The 18,430-nt window shown below is 35.3% G+C and overlaps 1 protein-coding gene across 1 annotated transcript; it reads right to left on the bottom strand.

The window, feature by feature from the left end:
• Positions 1 to 6,506: 6,506 nt before the first annotated feature.
• LOC128559830 (uncharacterized) lies at positions 6,507 to 17,861 on the bottom strand. Its single transcript, XM_053552505.1, has 10 exons — positions 17,556 to 17,861; positions 16,304 to 16,618; positions 15,704 to 16,006; positions 14,993 to 15,295; positions 13,311 to 13,607; positions 11,863 to 12,138; positions 9,966 to 10,115; positions 9,209 to 9,260; positions 7,950 to 8,142; positions 6,507 to 7,447 (listed from the first exon to the last, which is right to left on the bottom strand). The coding sequence occupies exons 1-10, from the start codon at positions 17,605 to 17,607 to the stop codon at positions 7,262 to 7,264; spliced, it is 2,127 nt and encodes a 708-aa protein (XP_053408480.1). The 5' UTR covers positions 17,608 to 17,861; the 3' UTR covers positions 6,507 to 7,261.
• Between the last annotated feature and the right edge of the window lie 569 nt (positions 17,862 to 18,430).

Here is an 18,430-nt window from a genome sequence, read left to right as displayed (position 1 = left end):
AATTCAAGGTCAAAGGTTTGAGCCTTCCATTTTGTGTGTGCTCTGTATCTCCTAAACCCCTTGAAGGATTTTAATATGACTTGGCTGTAATATTACCCTTATCAAGACCATGTGCAGAACTCAAAATTCATAAGTTTTTAATATTCAATAACTGATCTTAGTAACCTGCCAGAGTTTCGTTGTTGAAGTGTATTCGTGATTTATAGCTCATCTGATTTTTTGAAAAAAATGGTGAGTTATTGTCATCACTTGATCGGCGTCGGCTGGTTAAGTTTTATGTTTAGGTCAGCTTTTCTCCTAAACTATCAAACCTATTGCTTTGAAACTTGCAACACTTGTTTACCTTCAGTAGCTGACCTGTACAGCAAGAAACAGAACTCCATTCTACTTTTTGCAAGAATTATGGCCCCTTTTGGACTTAAAAAATATCAGATTTCTTGGTTAAGTTTTATGTTTAGGTCAACTTTTCTCCTAAACTATCAAAGCTATTGCTTTGAAACTTGCCAAACTTGTTCACCATCAGTAGCTGACCCTGTACAGCAAGAAACATAACTCCATCCTGCTTTTTGCAAGAATTATGGCCCCTTTTGGACTGAGAAAATCAGATTTCTTGGTTAATACTTGTGTTTAGGTCAGTTTTTCTCCTAAACTATCAAACCTATTGCTTTGAAACTTGCAACACTTGTTCATCATCACAAGCTGACCCCATACAGCAAGGAACATTACTCCATCCTGCTTTTTGTAAGAATTGTGGCCTTTTTTGGAATTAGAAAATATCAGATTTCTTGGTTAAGTTTTATGTTTAGGTCAACTTTCCTCCTTAACTATCAAAGCTATTGCTTTGAAACTTGCAACACCTGTTCACCATCATAAACTGACCCTGTACAGCAAGAAACATAACTCCATCTTGCTTTTTGCAAGAATTATGGCCCCTTTTGGACTTAAGAAATATCAGATTTCTTTGTTAAGTTTTATGTTTAGGTAAACTTTTCTTCTAAACTATCAAATCTATTGCTTTGAAACTTGCATCAGTTGTTAACCATCATAAGCTTACTCTGTATATCAAGAAACATAACTCCATCCTGCTTTTTGTAAGAATTATGGCCCTTTTTGGACTTGGAATATCATGGGTAGGACAATATTTCTATTATACAGAGGCAAAAAAATCAAATGAGCATCTGCACCCGCAAGGCGTGCTCTTGTTTTTATTAAACTTATTCCTGCAACCTCTCAGCATATCGCTTGTTGTCCTCATACATAGACATTTTTAGCTCAACTGTCACATAGTGACAGGGTGAGCTTTTGTGATCACCCTTCGTCCGTCGTCCGTCCGTCGTCCGTCCACAATTTCTTGTGAACAAGATAGAGACAACATTTTGCAAGCAATTTTGATCAAACTTGTACAAAACTTGTATTGGCATGATATCTCATTTCCTTTCAAAAACTGGCCAGATCCCATCATGGGTTCTAGAGTTATTGCCCCTTAAAGGGCCAGAATTTGCTATTTTTGTGCGTCAACAATTTCTTGTCTGCACGATAGTGGTTTCATTTATGATTTTATTTTAACCAAACTTGCACACAACTTGTATCACCATAAGATCTTGGTTCCTTTCTTGAACTGGCCAGTTTCCTTCATGGGTTCCAGAGTTATGGCCCCTGAAAGGGCCAGAATTAGCTATTTTGACCTTGTCTGCACAATAGCAGCTTCATTTATGATTTGAATTTAACCAAACTTGCACACAACTTGTGTCACCATAAGATCTTGGTTCCTTTCTTGAACTGGCCAGATTCCATTATGTGTTCCGGAGTTATGGCCCCTGAAAGGGCCAAAATTAGCTATTTTGACCTTGTCTGCACAATAGCAGCGTCATTTATGATTTGAATTTAATTAAACTTGCAGAAAACTTATGTCACCATAAGATCTCAGTTCCTTTCTTGAACCGACCAGATCCCATTATGTGTTCCAGAGTTATGGCCCCTTAAAGGGCCAAAATTAGCTTTTTTGACCCTGCACCATAGCAGCTTCATTTTTGATTTGATTTTAATCAAACTTGCATAAAACTTGTGTCACCATAAGATGTCTGTTCCTTTCTGGAACTGACCAGATCCTGCAACAGGTTCCAGAGTTATGGCCTCTGAAAGGGCCAAAATTAGCTTTTTTGACCTTGTCTGCACAATAGCAGCTTCATTTATGATTTGATTTTAACCAAACTTGCACACAACTTGTATCAAACCAAGTTGTTGGTTCCTTTCTTGAAATGGTTAGATTCCTTTATGGGTTCCGGAGGGGCCTCCGTGGCTGAGTGGTTAAGGTCGCTGACTTCAAATCACTTGCCCCTCATCGATGTGGGTTCGAGCCTCACTCGGGGCGTTGAATTCTTCATGTGAGGAAGCCATCCAGCTGGCTTACGGAAGGTCGGTGGTTCTACCCAGGTACCCGCTCGTGATGAAATAATGCACGGAGGGGCACCTGGGGTCTTCCTCCACCATCAAAGTTGGATAGTCGCCATATGACCTTAAACTGTGTCGGTGCGACGTTAAACCCAACAAAAAAAAAAAAAAAAAAAAAAAAAAAAAAGTGGGTTCCGGAGTTATGGCCCCTGATAGGGCCAGAATTAGCTATTTTGATCTTGTCTGCACAATAGCAGCTTCATTTTTGATTTGAATTTAATCAAACTTGCACAGAACTTGTGTCACCGTAAGGCCTTGGTTCCTTTCTTGAACCGGCTAGATCCCCTAATGGGTTCCAGAGTTACGGCCCCTGAAAGGGCCAAAATTAGCTATTTTGACCTTTTCGGCTTAATAGCAGCTTCATTTAATATTTGATTTTAACCAAACTTGCACACAACTTGTATCACCATAAGATCTTGATTCCTTTTTATACGCCCTAAGGGACATATTATGTTATCGCCTCGGTGTCTGTCAGTCTGTATGTCTGTTGGTTAGCAATTTCCCTTCTGCTCTGTAACTGTTGAACCCGTTGAAGGATTTCAAAGAAACCTGACACAAATGTTCACCTCATCGAAACAATATGCAGAGCGCATTTGAATGACTCACTTCAAGGTCAAGGTCACACTTAGGGGTCAAAGGTCATATGACTTCTTTTATGTGTATATTGCTCTGCATTTGCGTCGATTGCAGTGCTCTTGTTTATATTTGGCAGATCCTTCTTTTGTTGACCTACAATAATTTTTTTCAGTTACTTCCCTTTTATGTTACTATAAATAGCTTATTAAGTAATTTTATTATTATTGGCCGTAGGTAAAAAACCGAGACCACTTTTCTGTGGTACAACATGGATGGTACCTCCAATTTTTAGGTGTATTTTGACATATCTGTACATTGTAAGAATTTTTCATTTCTTTTTGGTTAAATTTTGCCCTTTGTTGTTCCTGTCCTTTGAACTTAGATATTTTTTCTGAGGACTTAGATTTACTTTTAATTTCTTCTCTTTGTTGTTCCTGTCCTTTGGGCTTCAACAGTCAGAATTTTGCTCGATGTAATCCTTTGGGCATAAAACTACTGGCCTGATTTGAAAATAATTTTATTTGAAGTAACTTTAAGAAAATTTCAACTATATTTTCTCATAATTCTTTTGATTGATATGGATTATGATTCTTTGATCTTCTTGTCCTTAAGTGCAATGATAACATGTGAGCGATATAGGGCCATTTTGGCCCTCTTGTTTTACATTATACTTAACAATGTTAATGCTTCCACCCCAGTACTATCAACCCTTTCACTATCCATAACAGCGGCAGGGGATATAGCTGTCTTTCAGATTGCCTTGCAGTTCAGTCTTTGACTTTCTGTTCAAGTGCTGTTATTCATAGGACAGGCATTCTGTGCCGTTACGTCGCGTAGCATGGTCAAGGCCGCCTGCAATGCATCACTTTTTTTGGGAGTGCAAATAAAATCACCATTGTGCATAAAATTGAAGATGCCCACTAATGTCAAGTAAAGAAAGCTGAAACACAGCTCAAAATGAATACTGCATTTTGTGAAATAACTGATTAATTATTTTAAAAGTATTTATTGATACATTATGTACATAAATCAAGTTTACAATCAAAATATTGCGGATCTGAAAACAAGTTTTCATAAAAAATCTTGCTACCTAAATTCCTTTGTAGTATTTTGTTTTCCCGTGACAGTAAAGTACATGTTACATATGTTATTATTTCGTCCATAAAACCTCATTTGAAATTTGGTGGAGGCCCACTTAGAGTTGCTCTTATCCTTCCATCCGTCCGAATTTGTGTCGTTCATATCACAAAAATATTTTACCTAGAGTCATCAAACCTCACAACAGTGTTATTCAGCATGGGAAACAGTGCAACAGATTTTTAATTTGGATCTTACACAGACCAGAGTAATAGCCCTTGACTTAGTAAAAAGTATGCTTGGAAAGGTATAAAAGTTGTGTCACACATATCTGGTCATGAAACATCAAAGGAATAGTATTCAGTATGTGAAGTTGTGCACATGGTATTTTGTTCTTGCTTTTTATCACTCAGACCAGAGTAATGGTCCTTTGTTGTCAAAAATATGCATAAATGGCATACAAGTTTGTGTTACATGTATCTCGAAAATTATTTGACTTAAGTATCCTAAAACATTAAGGGATTCTTATATAGCATGAGAAGTTGAGCACATTGTGTTCTGTTTGGGATTTCACTCAGCCAGATTGGAGTAATGTTCTTTCACTTAGTGAAAAATACACAAAGGGCTTGTGTTGCATATCTATTAAAATAATTCACCTTGAATCATGACATTCTGTAGCAGTATTATCCATTATGTGAATTTGAGCACCTTAGGTTTTTTTCTTCTTTTTATGGCCCCATCATCTACTGATGCGGGAGGCATATAGTGATTGTCCTGTCCGTCCGTTCGTTTGTCCGTCCGTACGAGGTTAACCAAATGGGACCGTTTCGTCTAGCATCAATACCCCGTACTAGAATGACTTGATACTAATGCAGATGTAACCTGTGACCATTCCTCATCTTCACACATCACCTGACCTCAGTTTGACCTTGACCTTGACCTCATTTTGGACTTAGGCTGCTTTATATGGGTCATCTCTTGGTTAACCAAATGAGACTGTTTCGTCTAGCATCAATACCCCTTACTAGAATAACTTGATACTATTGCAGATGTAACATGTGACCATTCCTCATCTTCACACATCACCTGACCTCAGTTTGACCTTGAACTTGACCTCGTTTTGGACTTAGGTTGCTTTGTATCGACAAGGATGCCTCCGGGGGCATCAAGCATTTATTGAACGCAGTTTCTTGTTTCACTTTGCAAGACCAGAGTCATGTCCCTTGACTTAGTCAAAAACTAGAAGTTTGTGCTGCATGTATGTGACTATGTCAAAGTGCACTTGACCTAGAGTTATAAAACATAAGAGGATTGTATTACAGCCTATGAAAATTACAACGGGTGTTCTCTTCGGGATTTTACTCAGCAAGGCCAGAGTTATAGTCCTTCACTAAGTGAAAAATACACATTAAAGTACTTAAAAGTTAGTGTTGCAATCATCTTAAAAATGTTTGAATCATAAAACCATGTACTGTGAAAGGAGTGGTGGGGAGGACCTATGTCCTGTGGACACACGTCTAGTTTTATATAAAATAATAGGATAAACCATGCAGTTTGAAAGCATGACTTCACCTACCAATATTTATGTCTTTTCTCACAAAGATGGGGGAGTGGGGGGGGGGGGGGGGTGGTATTGATCCTTCCTGTAGGTCATTTTGCCCGTTCCTATGCCATTAAAGAACATAAATTCAAATCATTTACAAGAGAACTTTCTGGCATACAGTGGTCACACTTAAAGCTTGGCTATGGTCTGTATATTGCCTTTATCGTGTTAGGGTTTGGTAGGTCAAAAATCAAGACCACAGTGGCATAGAGACTAAAATGGTTTCTGATAAAAAAAAGACTGGAGAACGATGAGACTTCCAATAGACAAACTTCATTGGATTGTTGTCCGGTTTTCAGTTCGTAACCCCTATTGTTTTGGGATCAATAGGTCAAATGTCAACGTCACTATGATGTCGCGATTGAAAACATCACTTACTGGAGAATGCTTTATTCTAAACTTCACAAGATGATTGCTGGTGGCTTTGTTTTAGGTGTGAGTAGGCCAAAGGTCTGTCACTGAACTTGACACTAAAATTTTCCTTCTATAACTGAAGACTGCCAATATCCATCACACTTCGTAAAAGTATTGTCCTTTGTCAGTAGGAATTGGAAGTCAAAATAGCATTGAGACTGAACATGGTTTTCGATCATTAACTGGATAATGTTTTGGCCTATGACCATCAGTTATTATCTTTACATTACCAGTGACTAGTAGATTACCCCCAATTGACTGAAAAATAATCATGTCAGTGGTCTAAGTCACAGCTTATTTGAGAGTTAAAATTATGCACACAGTTTTCTCAGACAGGTCGTCATTACAATACAGCTCTAAAGAAAATTCAAATATGAACAAATCGGAAGAACAAAAATGCGTTGTATTTATAGAACGGTATTCACATAGAGTAATTTATAGGAAATATATACAGTTCATACGTTCATCAGCAGATCTTTACACGTGTTTAAGTAATACACTGCCTTTTGAAAACAATTCGGTAACATGTAAGCAGATAGGATTCTGTGCTGTTCAGAGTATGTCTTGTCCATTTGCAAGATATGCCATACAAATTAACACTCGTATCTGTCTGTTCGTCCGACAATCACACTAAACTTGCACAGTGTTTCTAGATTTTGTTTTAGTTCTTATCTGCAAATAACTGAAAACTTCCCACATGATTCGTAAGTGAATGAAACAATTCAGACGTACCGTATGTCTTCTAACAAATTTCTACAGATAGCGTTATGCTAGGCTGGGAATTGGAATCGTGGCTTCTAAGTTTGTAGCCATTTGTTTTTCTTTAAGGATAAAAGCAGACAGGTTACCGTGTACATGGCTAATAATGACTTTAGAAGTCTTTTAAATCGACGAAATAATATTCAAACATTGCTAAACATTCATACAACTTCTGAAAACAGTGTAATATAAGTAAACTATCAGCCAAATACTCGAACAGAAAAAAATAACCACAATTCCTTTCACGTGTATGAGTGAGTTGCAGACGACAACTGCTTCTTGTGCCTATAAGTTTTAGCAATCGTTTACTCATATATTATCGCGTGCAAAAAAGTTTCATCGATTGTCTTTGATTTAATTTTCAAATGATTGACGTTCATTTTACTGATTAGCATAAATATTGTCCGCTTCCGTTGGTTCGTTTTCCTTTGCCTGTTCAGCTGCTGTCTTGACAAAGTCGATGGCAACGTACTCCGTAGGAGAGTTTCGACGCTTGGCGGCGGCTCCCTTCAGAGGTGCATCATTAGGATCAAAGTCAAGGTCGGCATACAGCAGCTGTCCATCTTGCTGAATGACAATATTAACATGATTAAATGTATAATTTTATATAGCAGTATCTTATTGCATGCAATCCTTATATTTCAAAATTATGTTGGATCTGTTTAGTTAATGTAAAAAGATGAAAATATTTAAAGTACAGCAATATTTTGCAGCTTTATACTGAGGTACAATGCATCACACTTATGAAGTCTTGAGGTTCTTTCATTTTCACATAAAACAGGTTTTGATGTTACCGCAACCAGTGTCCCTGAATTCTGTACCAGTGTTGACCTGTTCGCCATACGTTAGTGCCGATTTCTCCACATAAGATAGTGGCGAAGGACGAATAATGTATTCTGTTAACACGTCCCAGAGAATTATCACCTAGCCCGGGGATTGAACTCAGGATAGCAAGAATCACAGATATGCACTCTACCAATTGAGCTAAGTGGACTTGCGTGAGAGAGAACGCGACATTTGAAAAAAAAAACGGCTCTAGTAACAAAAAAAAATGAAATTCGAACAATACCTGGGTCTTTGTAGAGCAAATGGCTGAAGAATTTGACTTTCCAGTTTTATTTATTTCTGAATACGTTGCATCGGCATTAGACGATGGCTTGTTTTTGACTGGTTGAGAATATGTTACTTCCGAATCGTCAGCCCCGTGCGCACCATCGTTCAAATTTCCATGCGGATCATCTTCCAGTTTGTCTTCTTTACTTCTGCAGGAATTCAAGCATGAACAATTACTCTTGATATTAGACTAAAACAATTTACGATAGATTAATAAATTGGTCAAATTAAATAATTTAGTATCTGGCATCATTCAGTGGCAAAAATAAGTAAAGTTCAGCTATGTTTATCTTTTATCAATTTTCAAGAAATGTTCTAAACTGGCACAAATTAATGAAATATCTTTAGGATGGCCGGCACTTTTTTATTCAATCTCGCAAGGCCAATACGTATGTTTTTGACGACATGGAAAATGACGGAGCAAAGGTATATTGAGATTTTTGGAGCTTCGTCAAATCGTTCAAGGTCCTTTTTTATGTAGTTTTCAAGTGTCAATATATGCCTCGGATGTGAGGACAGGTATTTCGTATTTGGTTGCTGCAGACCTACTACACACATCAGAATTTTTTTCAAAATGAATTTCGTGTAATAAATGTTGATTCTACGGAAGTGTAAACTCGTACAAACATTCATTTAGCGTAAATTCCATTTTTCTGATCTATCTTGCGAAAACAGTCGACGGAGATATCATGTACCCCCATCAGTTCCATTTTCCGTGAGAAAGATTTTAGTCGATGGTGAAACCTGCTGATCAATTTGATTTAATTTGGGTTTTACTGCACACCAACATAGTACAGGTTATATGACACAAAATAGTACTTAAATTTGGCTTAACATCTCATTATCATCAAAACAAAAATATGAGGATAGGAATCAAAACTTTTAAATCTGCTGAAATCCAAAGTGTTACAACAAAACCAAGTCTTCAGACCCTATTAGTAGCCTCTATCTATCAGTCATAAAAGTTCCATTTCTTTTAATACACAAAATGCCATCCCAGAACCACGTACGTTTTATGAGATACACAATTCAAACAAGGAATACTTTGCTTAACATTAAAACCTAAAATAAACGTTTGAATCAGACTGAAAAAAAAATCTTCGAACTTATTATGTACATTACATTTTGCTTTTACCCTCCTGAATACATTTGTAAAGAAGTCTGTCACAATGTTATTCAAACTGATAATAGACAGAAACGACATAAGTAACAAACCTAACTCCATCGGGGTTTGCACTGGATCTCGCTTGATTTGCTTCCAGTTTAGCTGAAATAATGTAGCAAAGCAAACTATTTGTTAACAGTATTGCAACACATTCTTAAGGTAGTGGACCCGTAACGACAATCGGCAAATTACGTGTTCTCAGAATGCGAATTCGGCATTCTCCGGTTTTTATGGAAAACTACGTGCACGTTGAGCTACACTACCTCCGAAGAATGCCGAATGACCTAATGAGAGTACGTAGTAATGCGAAGATTGCCAAGTGTCATTACGGGTCCATTGCTTCGAGGTTCTTGATAACAGGAAAATGAATCACAGGTATAATTATGTTCTAAAAGCTACTGGTCCACAGTTTGGGTGAATTTTTTCAACCACGTTCAGCGAATGTGTATATGACACTGAGAAATGATCAAGTGGATGAAAATAGATGTAAGATATTGGTATAGAAGCTAGAAGAATATATATTTTCTGCATTATTTCAAAAGCGTTGCAATGGTTTATTACCTTCTCACAGTATGTTTGGTTATAATAATATATCCTTGCAGGAATCTTATGTCAAGTTTAAACCACTAGTCACTTTGAGAGTATTCACTTTTCTTGGATTTTTGAGAGAAATTAATTTTCGCCTAAAATGTGTTGGTTAGTCCTTTTAAAGTGGTAGCGAAAATCTGGCAAAAACAACATTTCCACAAACAAAACGCACATTATTTACATACAATGTAGTATTGTAAAACAGAAAACAAAAATTACCTTTAGTGTTCCTCAATTTGTTTCTTGCAATAAGGCATAAGATGACCACAACAAAGAGGACAGCTAAACAAGACCCAAGAATAATCCAAATAAACAAGTTATCACCAGAGGCAGAGTTGTCCAAGTCTTTGTAACGGTTCTCATCTTTCTCTGAATTAGAAAACACAATGTAAGAGATAGTGTACCATTGATGTAAACTAACTTATAAAGAGTATATATATGAACAAAATACATTATTTTAGAATTCATACAAAGACAATAATTCATGTTTAGTAGAAAAAGAAAGAAACATACACTCGCGTAGAAGTGTCTGTAGTTTAACTAAAATGTAAAATAATGATAGTTTCGTCATTGGATATCAGAGCTAATGACCAAGTTAAAAGGTTAAAGTTATGCAGTGCTTTACCTTTGGATTATGCATAAACGTTTTAAAGGTATAATTTTTTCAGTAGATATTTTTCTCACGCATTTACAATATCGATTGATAGATCAAAAGGCACTACTAGGATCAGATATATAACTGCCTGTCTCCATCGCCGGCCATTTTATCTAACATAACCTCTAACCGTCAATAGAACGACTTAAAAATAAAAAGCAGATATTCGAGATAATTTTTATATCAGTTATTGCAATGCATAATATGTCATTGCTACGCTTCATGAATATACAGATAACATTTTAACCATACTTATTTTTTGCGCTTAAGGAAACAATAATGTGTAAAACTAAGACTAGTTTTACTTAAGAAATGAAAAAGTGGTTAGCTGGGGCTTTTAAACATGTTTGATTAGGAAATTTGTAACTGAAAACAATGAATTTATTACATTATTTATATATACACACAGGGAAATAAAAAGACAAGACAGTCACTTGTTAAGTTTCACAAGATTATGATAGTCAATATTAATTTAACAAGGTTAGGATAATCATTTTTTCAACGGTAACAAGACTAGGTTAGAACTTTTAAATGTGACGAGACTAGAATAGTCATAATTCACTTACCAAGACTAGGATAGTAATTTGAATTTTACGGTATAATACCGTGTTCACACTAGCAGATCGGTTTTATTTTTATCAGGCACTAATTGGCTATAATTGGTATTTGACATTTAAAACCCATCAAAGTATAATCTAGTTTGCATCCACACTAGGCAAAGAAATGTGGTTTAAATATATACATGCAATGTTGGAAGTTAACAAATATTTTGCAATAAGCGAAAAAGGTTACAAAGAAGGAGGCTAACAGAAACAAGGAGTCATCAATGTTTAAACTTTTGTGTTCATCTAAGAATTTCTGTTCATTCCATCTATAGTCAATTTTGAGCTTCAGCATGACTCCATATCGCAATTTAATGTTTTGTTTCATCAACACTCCAATTACTTTTGCTAGCCACAGCATCAATTGTTTGATACAAAAGAGAAACACATGGTATTCTTCCGCCAAAAGGTAAGATCTGTGGATTTGGGATTGTAAAACCAGTTATAACTCACATTTGCGTTCACACTTGTAAAATAATGTAGTAGTACTTTTTAATATAGTATTAAAACCACCTCCCGGGGTAGTTTTAATGCTATATTATACAGAACCCACTTGACCTTTACATAATTCACGTTTTACACCAAATATAGTGTGGACGCAAACGAGTTTAAAAAATAAATATAGGATTAAAAACGTAGTCTGAACACGTATAAATGTATTAGATTAGTCATTTTCAATTCAACTAGACTAGGACAGTCCTATTTTAATTTTACAAGACTATGATATTTTTTCTATTTTGGCTATATTCTTATACTTCTACATTAAGTTTATGGTTAAGGATTGTTTTGAATGGATATGGAAAGCTATTTATTTAACTTCATATCAAGATATATAAAATAAGTCATAAAAAGAATTTACCAACAATGTTTACAGTCAGTTTCTTTTGGTCACTTGTTTGTAAATAATCCGTCTGGCAAATAAATTGTCGTTGTTGCGTCAGATTTGCTTCAATAGCAATGACGCAGTCTGTTTTCAATTGACATTGATGCATAGTTATGTTTTCATCATCTGTTTGCTCCACCCATGTAATGTCGGAGGCAGGAATGCTTTGTGCTGAGCATTTTACGTGTGCCTGTTCTTCTTGTAAAATTGTAAGTTCTGAACCAGATATGTTGAATTCGATGGTAGGTGCATCTACAATTATGAAAAAGAAATGACAATTAATAATAATATGTGCGATGTATTTACATTTGAAACGCGATATCTCGAAGTCGCTTATGTCAAAATTCCGGCTTTCTCGAAGACTTTTTCAAGTCCCGTCCCGAAAACACACGCACAAAGTATCACTTTTTAAGTCGAATATTTCGGTTATCTCGAAGTAAAACGCTCGTACCGTTTACGATACCGAGTTTCACCTGTATTTTGGTCTTGCATCAGTTTAAATGAAATAAATAAATAAATAAAACAAAGGTGCAATGCATGTCTATGTATCTTTTTAGCAGTTAATAGAGTAGGTAAATTCTTTGAATAGTGTTATTATGTTTTCTGGTCCTTTGGGATCTTGGGAGTATATTCAATTTTACTGTAATAGAAATTCGTTTAAACCGGTGATACGGGGGCATGAAGATGTTGAAAATTTCATTACCTCTCATGAACAGACCCGATCAAACCGAGTTTGCTATCAGATTGCTTTATTGCGTCCTATGCTTCTAAAGGATCTTCTTATAGAGTTTTAATTTGTAACTTCAGTTTCTGTAAATTGTATTTAAGGACTTTCCGTCTTAACATTCGTGTTTACTCGGGGCAAGAAGTCAACTGCCGACATCGTCTCTAGATAATACTTTTTAAAACAATGAGGGCTTATAAGTGGTAGGTAGAAGTGTGGACTGGATGGTAGGTGGAGATGGTGCGGGGATGGGCTGGGTGGTAGATTGTGGGGGCTGAGCTCGAAGAATGCAAGCTGCAAAACATGAACAAATTTTCCCCGAAAAGTTTCGAATAACCCCCAAAAATATTATTATTCCTACAATAGGGATCTTGAACAAAATCTCCACTTTTACCATTATTTACAGTTGTCTTTAAAAACACATCATTGGAACGAACAATAGGAGGGACTAAACTGATAGGTAACTGATGTACCTCGACGACTTTACAGATTTGTTCATATGATTGTAAACACCATAGTGAAGTATAATCGATTGTCAAAGTAACAATGGTAACCCTGCATATTCTAAATATTTTTCTTTGAGTAAATACGAAAGGCTTTACAGATATTTCATAAGTGAAATGACATATTTATATTAAGCTGTATCAATAAAACTTATACTTCTCGGATGTACAAAAAAATAAACAAGCATCCCACTCACGAGGCATCGGGCTTGCGTCCTTCAGATCGACAGCAAAATTTTGACAATCAGCTGTGCACTCTATCTTTTCACCATTGTCTTCTTTACTGACATTCAAATTTACTGCATATTCTGAATTCCAGGCGCCATGAGGTTGGCTCACGTTATTGGTGTATCGTTCTGAAACAATGACTCCGTTTGGTGCACTAATGTTTACCCCACATGCTGGGTTTGACTTGTAGATGGTACAAACAGCGTATATTTCAAGTGGAAGTTTTTGCTCAGCTTTGACCTCCAGTTTGATGTCTGAAGGAGGAACTGAAAAACACACGAAATATGACTGACTGAAATCCAACATTTTAAGTTATATAAACTATTTTGAGAACTGAAATTGTTTCTTCTTGTTTTAACAAACATTTGAAATGTTAATCTTATTAAGGTATCCGATCCACAAATACTGTGAAATCATTATATTTCGTGGACATGAATTTTCGTGGTTTTGGTCAAAATGGCAATTTCATGGGTATACGAATTCGTGGATTACAACTTTTGAACATAAAGTGAATGGGAATTTTATTTGTTCGTTGGGATTAAATTTCGTGGATTGGCTCAAAATTAGTCCCCCACGAATATTAATGATTTCACAGTAGATGCCTGGTGACCGCATGTTTTAAGGGTATCATTTGAAAGAGTTGTGTCTGCTGAACAAGAATTAGTAAGCAAGATGACCGTAATAATGTACACGAATCATTAAAGTCATGTTTTCGATTGCGAAATGATAAATCTTACACAGTAATAACTGGATTTCTGTCGAAGTATCATTGAAATCTATAAAGTAAAACACAATCTTCAACATGTTTTTTGTCGTGTAATTTATATTTTTCTTTTTCAGTAGACAATACACTTTCAAATCATGCCAAAATTATATGAGCTTACCAGGCATCAATATTTGATATACAGTACATGTTTATTTGTTGACCAGATACCTTATGTGCAGTGGATTTAGACTATATTGACCGTTTCGTTAGTAGTGTCACTTTCAATATCTTTCATAATACGTGCTCGTTTTCCTTATCACTTGCAAAAACAGACATGGTGGGATTATTGTTCACAAAATTCTAAATACATTAACACGCATTAATAAACGAATATCAATACTTCTAACAAGACCAGATTTATTTTTCTAGTAAACAATGAAAACTGAAAATTGTTTATTATTATGCAACAATTCACTGTTTGTACGTCACAGTTTTTAACGTCTTAGCGTCAGTTGTCTAAACGGCGCGCTGGTAAAGAAACCACACGAAACAGGCAAATATCTTGTGGACATCTTCAAGGATGTACATAATAATTGTTGAAAACTTGCTAATTTAAAATCGAAATAATTTATTTCAAAAAGTGATTTGCTCTTGAATAAAATCATTACTTGTCATTTAGAAGCGTATAGTTATATCAATCGAGGTGCGCCCTCGTGATATAATTCCTTCGCATCTAATCTCTAAACAATGATTGTGTCAATGAAAATTCACTGTATAATACAGTGCAACACGTATCGATTTGCTAAAATAGACAAATTTATCAAAAAGAAATAAACATCCAAATGTAGGAAACTATGAACGAAATAATAAGAAATAAAGTATGGCCTATCAAAGCCATATGTTTTCACAGAAACACTGAAAATTAATTATTTTATTGATACTTACACATAATATTCATCCGTTGTGGTAGGGAACAAGTGCTTTTGTTCTTGTACCATTCATTGAAACGACAACATGCGACGTTTTCACTATTCCAAATTCGTTCGAATGTTGTCAGGGAAACAACACTCGTGTATAAAGAGGTGGTAGCATTGAAATTATTTGTTTGGTCTGCAGACGACACTTCCATACCGGAAATGTTTAAAGTTACATTCGGAGCAGGTCTTCCACCATCCATTATGCATGTAATATTGCCGTTATTTCCTTCCTTGAGAGTCTGTGGTACAAATAACTGTAATGTTGGTGATTCTGAAAGGACAGCGTGAGAAAATATTTGAATAAAATGTTTATAGTCATTACATCGTATCTGAATATATGTACATAAGTTAGGCCTACGTAGAAAGTGACTTATAAGTAAATTACCTTGTTTATTCAGGTCAATTCTCCAATATGGCTGTCTTTATAGTAATTACGAGTTCGCTAAGATTCAGAATGTGATTTGTTGCTTTCTTTCTGTATCTAATGCGCAGTTACTTTTATCTTCAGGAGGTAAGTAATATAACAAAATGAAACGCTGTGTTTAAAACCTGCTTTTAAAGTACTATTTTACACAAATACAATTAATACATTAATTACAGTAACAACGTTTATATTTGCATCTTGATTTTGAATATACTCGACTTTTAAGAAAAGAATAAACACGAACGTTCCACTTACTGATAACATACACACGTGCAGTGATGATAAAAGGCGAGGTTAATGCATCGTTCATAACTGTGCATTTCATAATCGCCATATGATGTCTGTTGAGAAGAGTAAAGAAAGTAATGTAACCCGCTGTTTCATTATATCGTCCTAAGCTAAGCGATTCATTCCCTATTGACATGGTGACTGTAATTGGTTGTGTACCACCACTTGTCTTGCAGAGAACGCTGGACTGATCATTATCTTCACCAATAATACAGCTCTTACAGTCGTCTATGTCCTTTAAACCTTCAAATGATGGTGCGCTTGGTGCAACTACAATATATGTTCAGTTTTAGATTAGGTCGCATTTAAAGTCTAAAATTTGTGAATAATAATAATGATAACAATAATTTGAAAATAAAGTATTTGAAAAAGACCAAATAGATTATTTTGACTTTGCATATTAATATTATCAAATATCAATAAAAGACACATACTGAATTGTAGGTAGTGGACCCGTAACGACAATAGCTAGGCTATTTCCGTAAGGCCCAGTACCTTAAGATTAAACTTTTATTTAGGATAATAACTGAGTCGTCTCCAGAATTTTTAGTGTAAGTACAAAATTACTTGGTATCATCACATTGACAAAATTGGAAAAGACCACAGGTTTGCCGCAGTAAACTCCATATAAGCCATTCATTCTTTCCTTGAACATGGTTATAGTCAACACATATTTATTATTCGGTTCCTTTTCTTCCTCATACACATCTTTCAAAAGAGTTATTGAAATAGTGCGATTCTCTCCAGAACGCTGCCATTGTCGTTCAAAGTATTTTTGATTTTGCATAACATATTTCGATGGATAATATTCTAGTTCTACGTTTTCGCCTTCTTTCACCTTTGCCGTTCTTGGGTAAACAAATCCACACGTGTCTGATATGTCTAAGCGAAAAAAAGAGAAATAAAAATCATTTACAATTTATTTGATATTTGACTGCACCAGAAGTGGTAACCACAATAACAATATGACTAATTTTCATTTTTAAAAAATCTTTTGCAGAGAGAACTTGTTATATGACTAGCATCTGCCAATCACGTTCATGTCTGGACAGTAAGAGATAGTTACCATATTTCACATCAAAATTTCGAGACTGGTGTAAGATGTATACTTTCGTTTTATACATCAATGACCGGCAAGCCATTCAATAAGTTATTATTACACGACAGCACAAATTTATTTCCACAACTTTCAAATGTTTGACTTATTAGCCAGTTAACACCTGCTGCATGTAAACCAGCCATATAGCACAAATCACGGACCAGCCATTTGGTATTTACAATACCATGATTATACACGTGAAGCATAATAAAATTAACACATATCAAAGACCTTGACATTACAACAACTTTGGGTTTCTTGTTTCAACATATACATGCCATTATGATATAAATATACATGTATATATCATGTCACTAATTGATTGCCTAAATGGAAATTGTGTAAATGGAGACTTAAAGACAATCTATTTTAAGGGGTATTTGTCTAAGACTGAATGTGGTATTAATTAGGTTATGTGATAGTGTAAATTGTATTTGGCTGTTGTTGCTGTTCAGAAAGCCACATTTAAAATTAAGATGTATTATTTGTACTTTGTACTGATCTATATCTTTATGTGCTACCTTCTATAAATAAAGTTATTATCATTATTATTATTATTATTAAGAATCCGCAAAAATCTGCCCGGTCTTTAAACTTACATCAGTCTTAAATACTTAAAACATGAACCTCCGTAAATTAGCGACTGGTCAGTACGTAAAATCACATGTGATTCTACATAAAAACTGATGTGGCCTGGACGAATGTATATATTATATATACCTTTAAGTTTAAGTTTTGGAGTTTCCATTAAACAGCTTACGCTATTGTTCATATAATCAACCCGGTAAAATACTTCGTCTTTGTCTCTGACAGTGTCAGTTAAAATCAAGTAATATGTCCCATCTTGGAAATACTGTGTAAACTTGGCTCTGTCAGGAAGAGTGGCCCATGGATTTATTTTATTTGTTCGCTCCCATTCCAGGTCTGCGTCTGAGGTTGTTTCCGGTGTAAAAGTAAAAGTAACATTTCTTCCCAATATAGTCGGCTGTTCTATCTTCAGACTTCCGCATTGGGTCACGTCGACAGTGGCTTTGAAATTATACAAAATTTAGGTATAATTATATTTCCATGTCAAAAACAGCAGAAGACAATGCAGTTGATGGTTTCAATAAATGTTGAGTTGTTTAGAATCAGATATGATTTCTATTATGCATTTAAATTACTAAATTCACACATTGTTTAAAAATTGCTGCAATTAAAACAGTGCCTTAGACACAGAATGCATTATTTACAACCATTTCATCCTTTGTTATATTTGAGCGTTGCCACAATAGTGTCTGACATTCAAATTGTTTGAGGAACTGAATATAGACTGAATAGACTGGTAGCTTTAATTGAGAAAACATTTGCAAGGGAAAACGTTAATTATCTGGTTTGCAATGAAACTAGAGCATTCTTTTCTAACGTACATTTAAAAGATACAACCCATGGAGTTGTGATCAGGTTTGTAAAGCTCTAAGGTTTCTACTAGATAACATATTTATCAAATTTGGCAATACAACTTACAGACAAGTATCCCGATGGGAACCAACTGCGCGCCACTCATTGCTGATTTATTCTTATACTGTTATGAACGAGATTTCATGCTTAGTTTA

This window comes from Mercenaria mercenaria, chromosome 10, assembly GCF_021730395.1.
Source record: "Mercenaria mercenaria strain notata chromosome 10, MADL_Memer_1, whole genome shotgun sequence".
NCBI classification, from domain to species: domain Eukaryota; kingdom Metazoa; phylum Mollusca; class Bivalvia; order Venerida; family Veneridae; genus Mercenaria; species Mercenaria mercenaria.
Note: the sequence above shows the minus strand (reverse complement) of the source record. Positions and strands in the feature narration are given on the sequence as shown.

What these genes read in the sequence shown, in the direction of transcription:
- LOC128559830 (XM_053552505.1), bottom strand. Translation starts at nt 17,607, where the DNA reads ATGAACAATAGCGTAAGCTGTTTAATGGAAACTCCAAAACTTAAACTT. An exon ending in GGACGCAAGCCCGATGCCTC is followed by an intron (nt 12,139 to 13,310) that starts GTGAGTGGGATG and finishes TCATAATTGTAG; the next exon opens with ATGCACCTACCATCGAATTC. An exon ending in TTTGCTCTACAAAGACCCAG is followed by an intron (nt 7,448 to 7,949) that starts GTATTGTTCGAA and finishes ATTGTCATTCAG; the next exon opens with CAAGATGGACAGCTGCTGTA.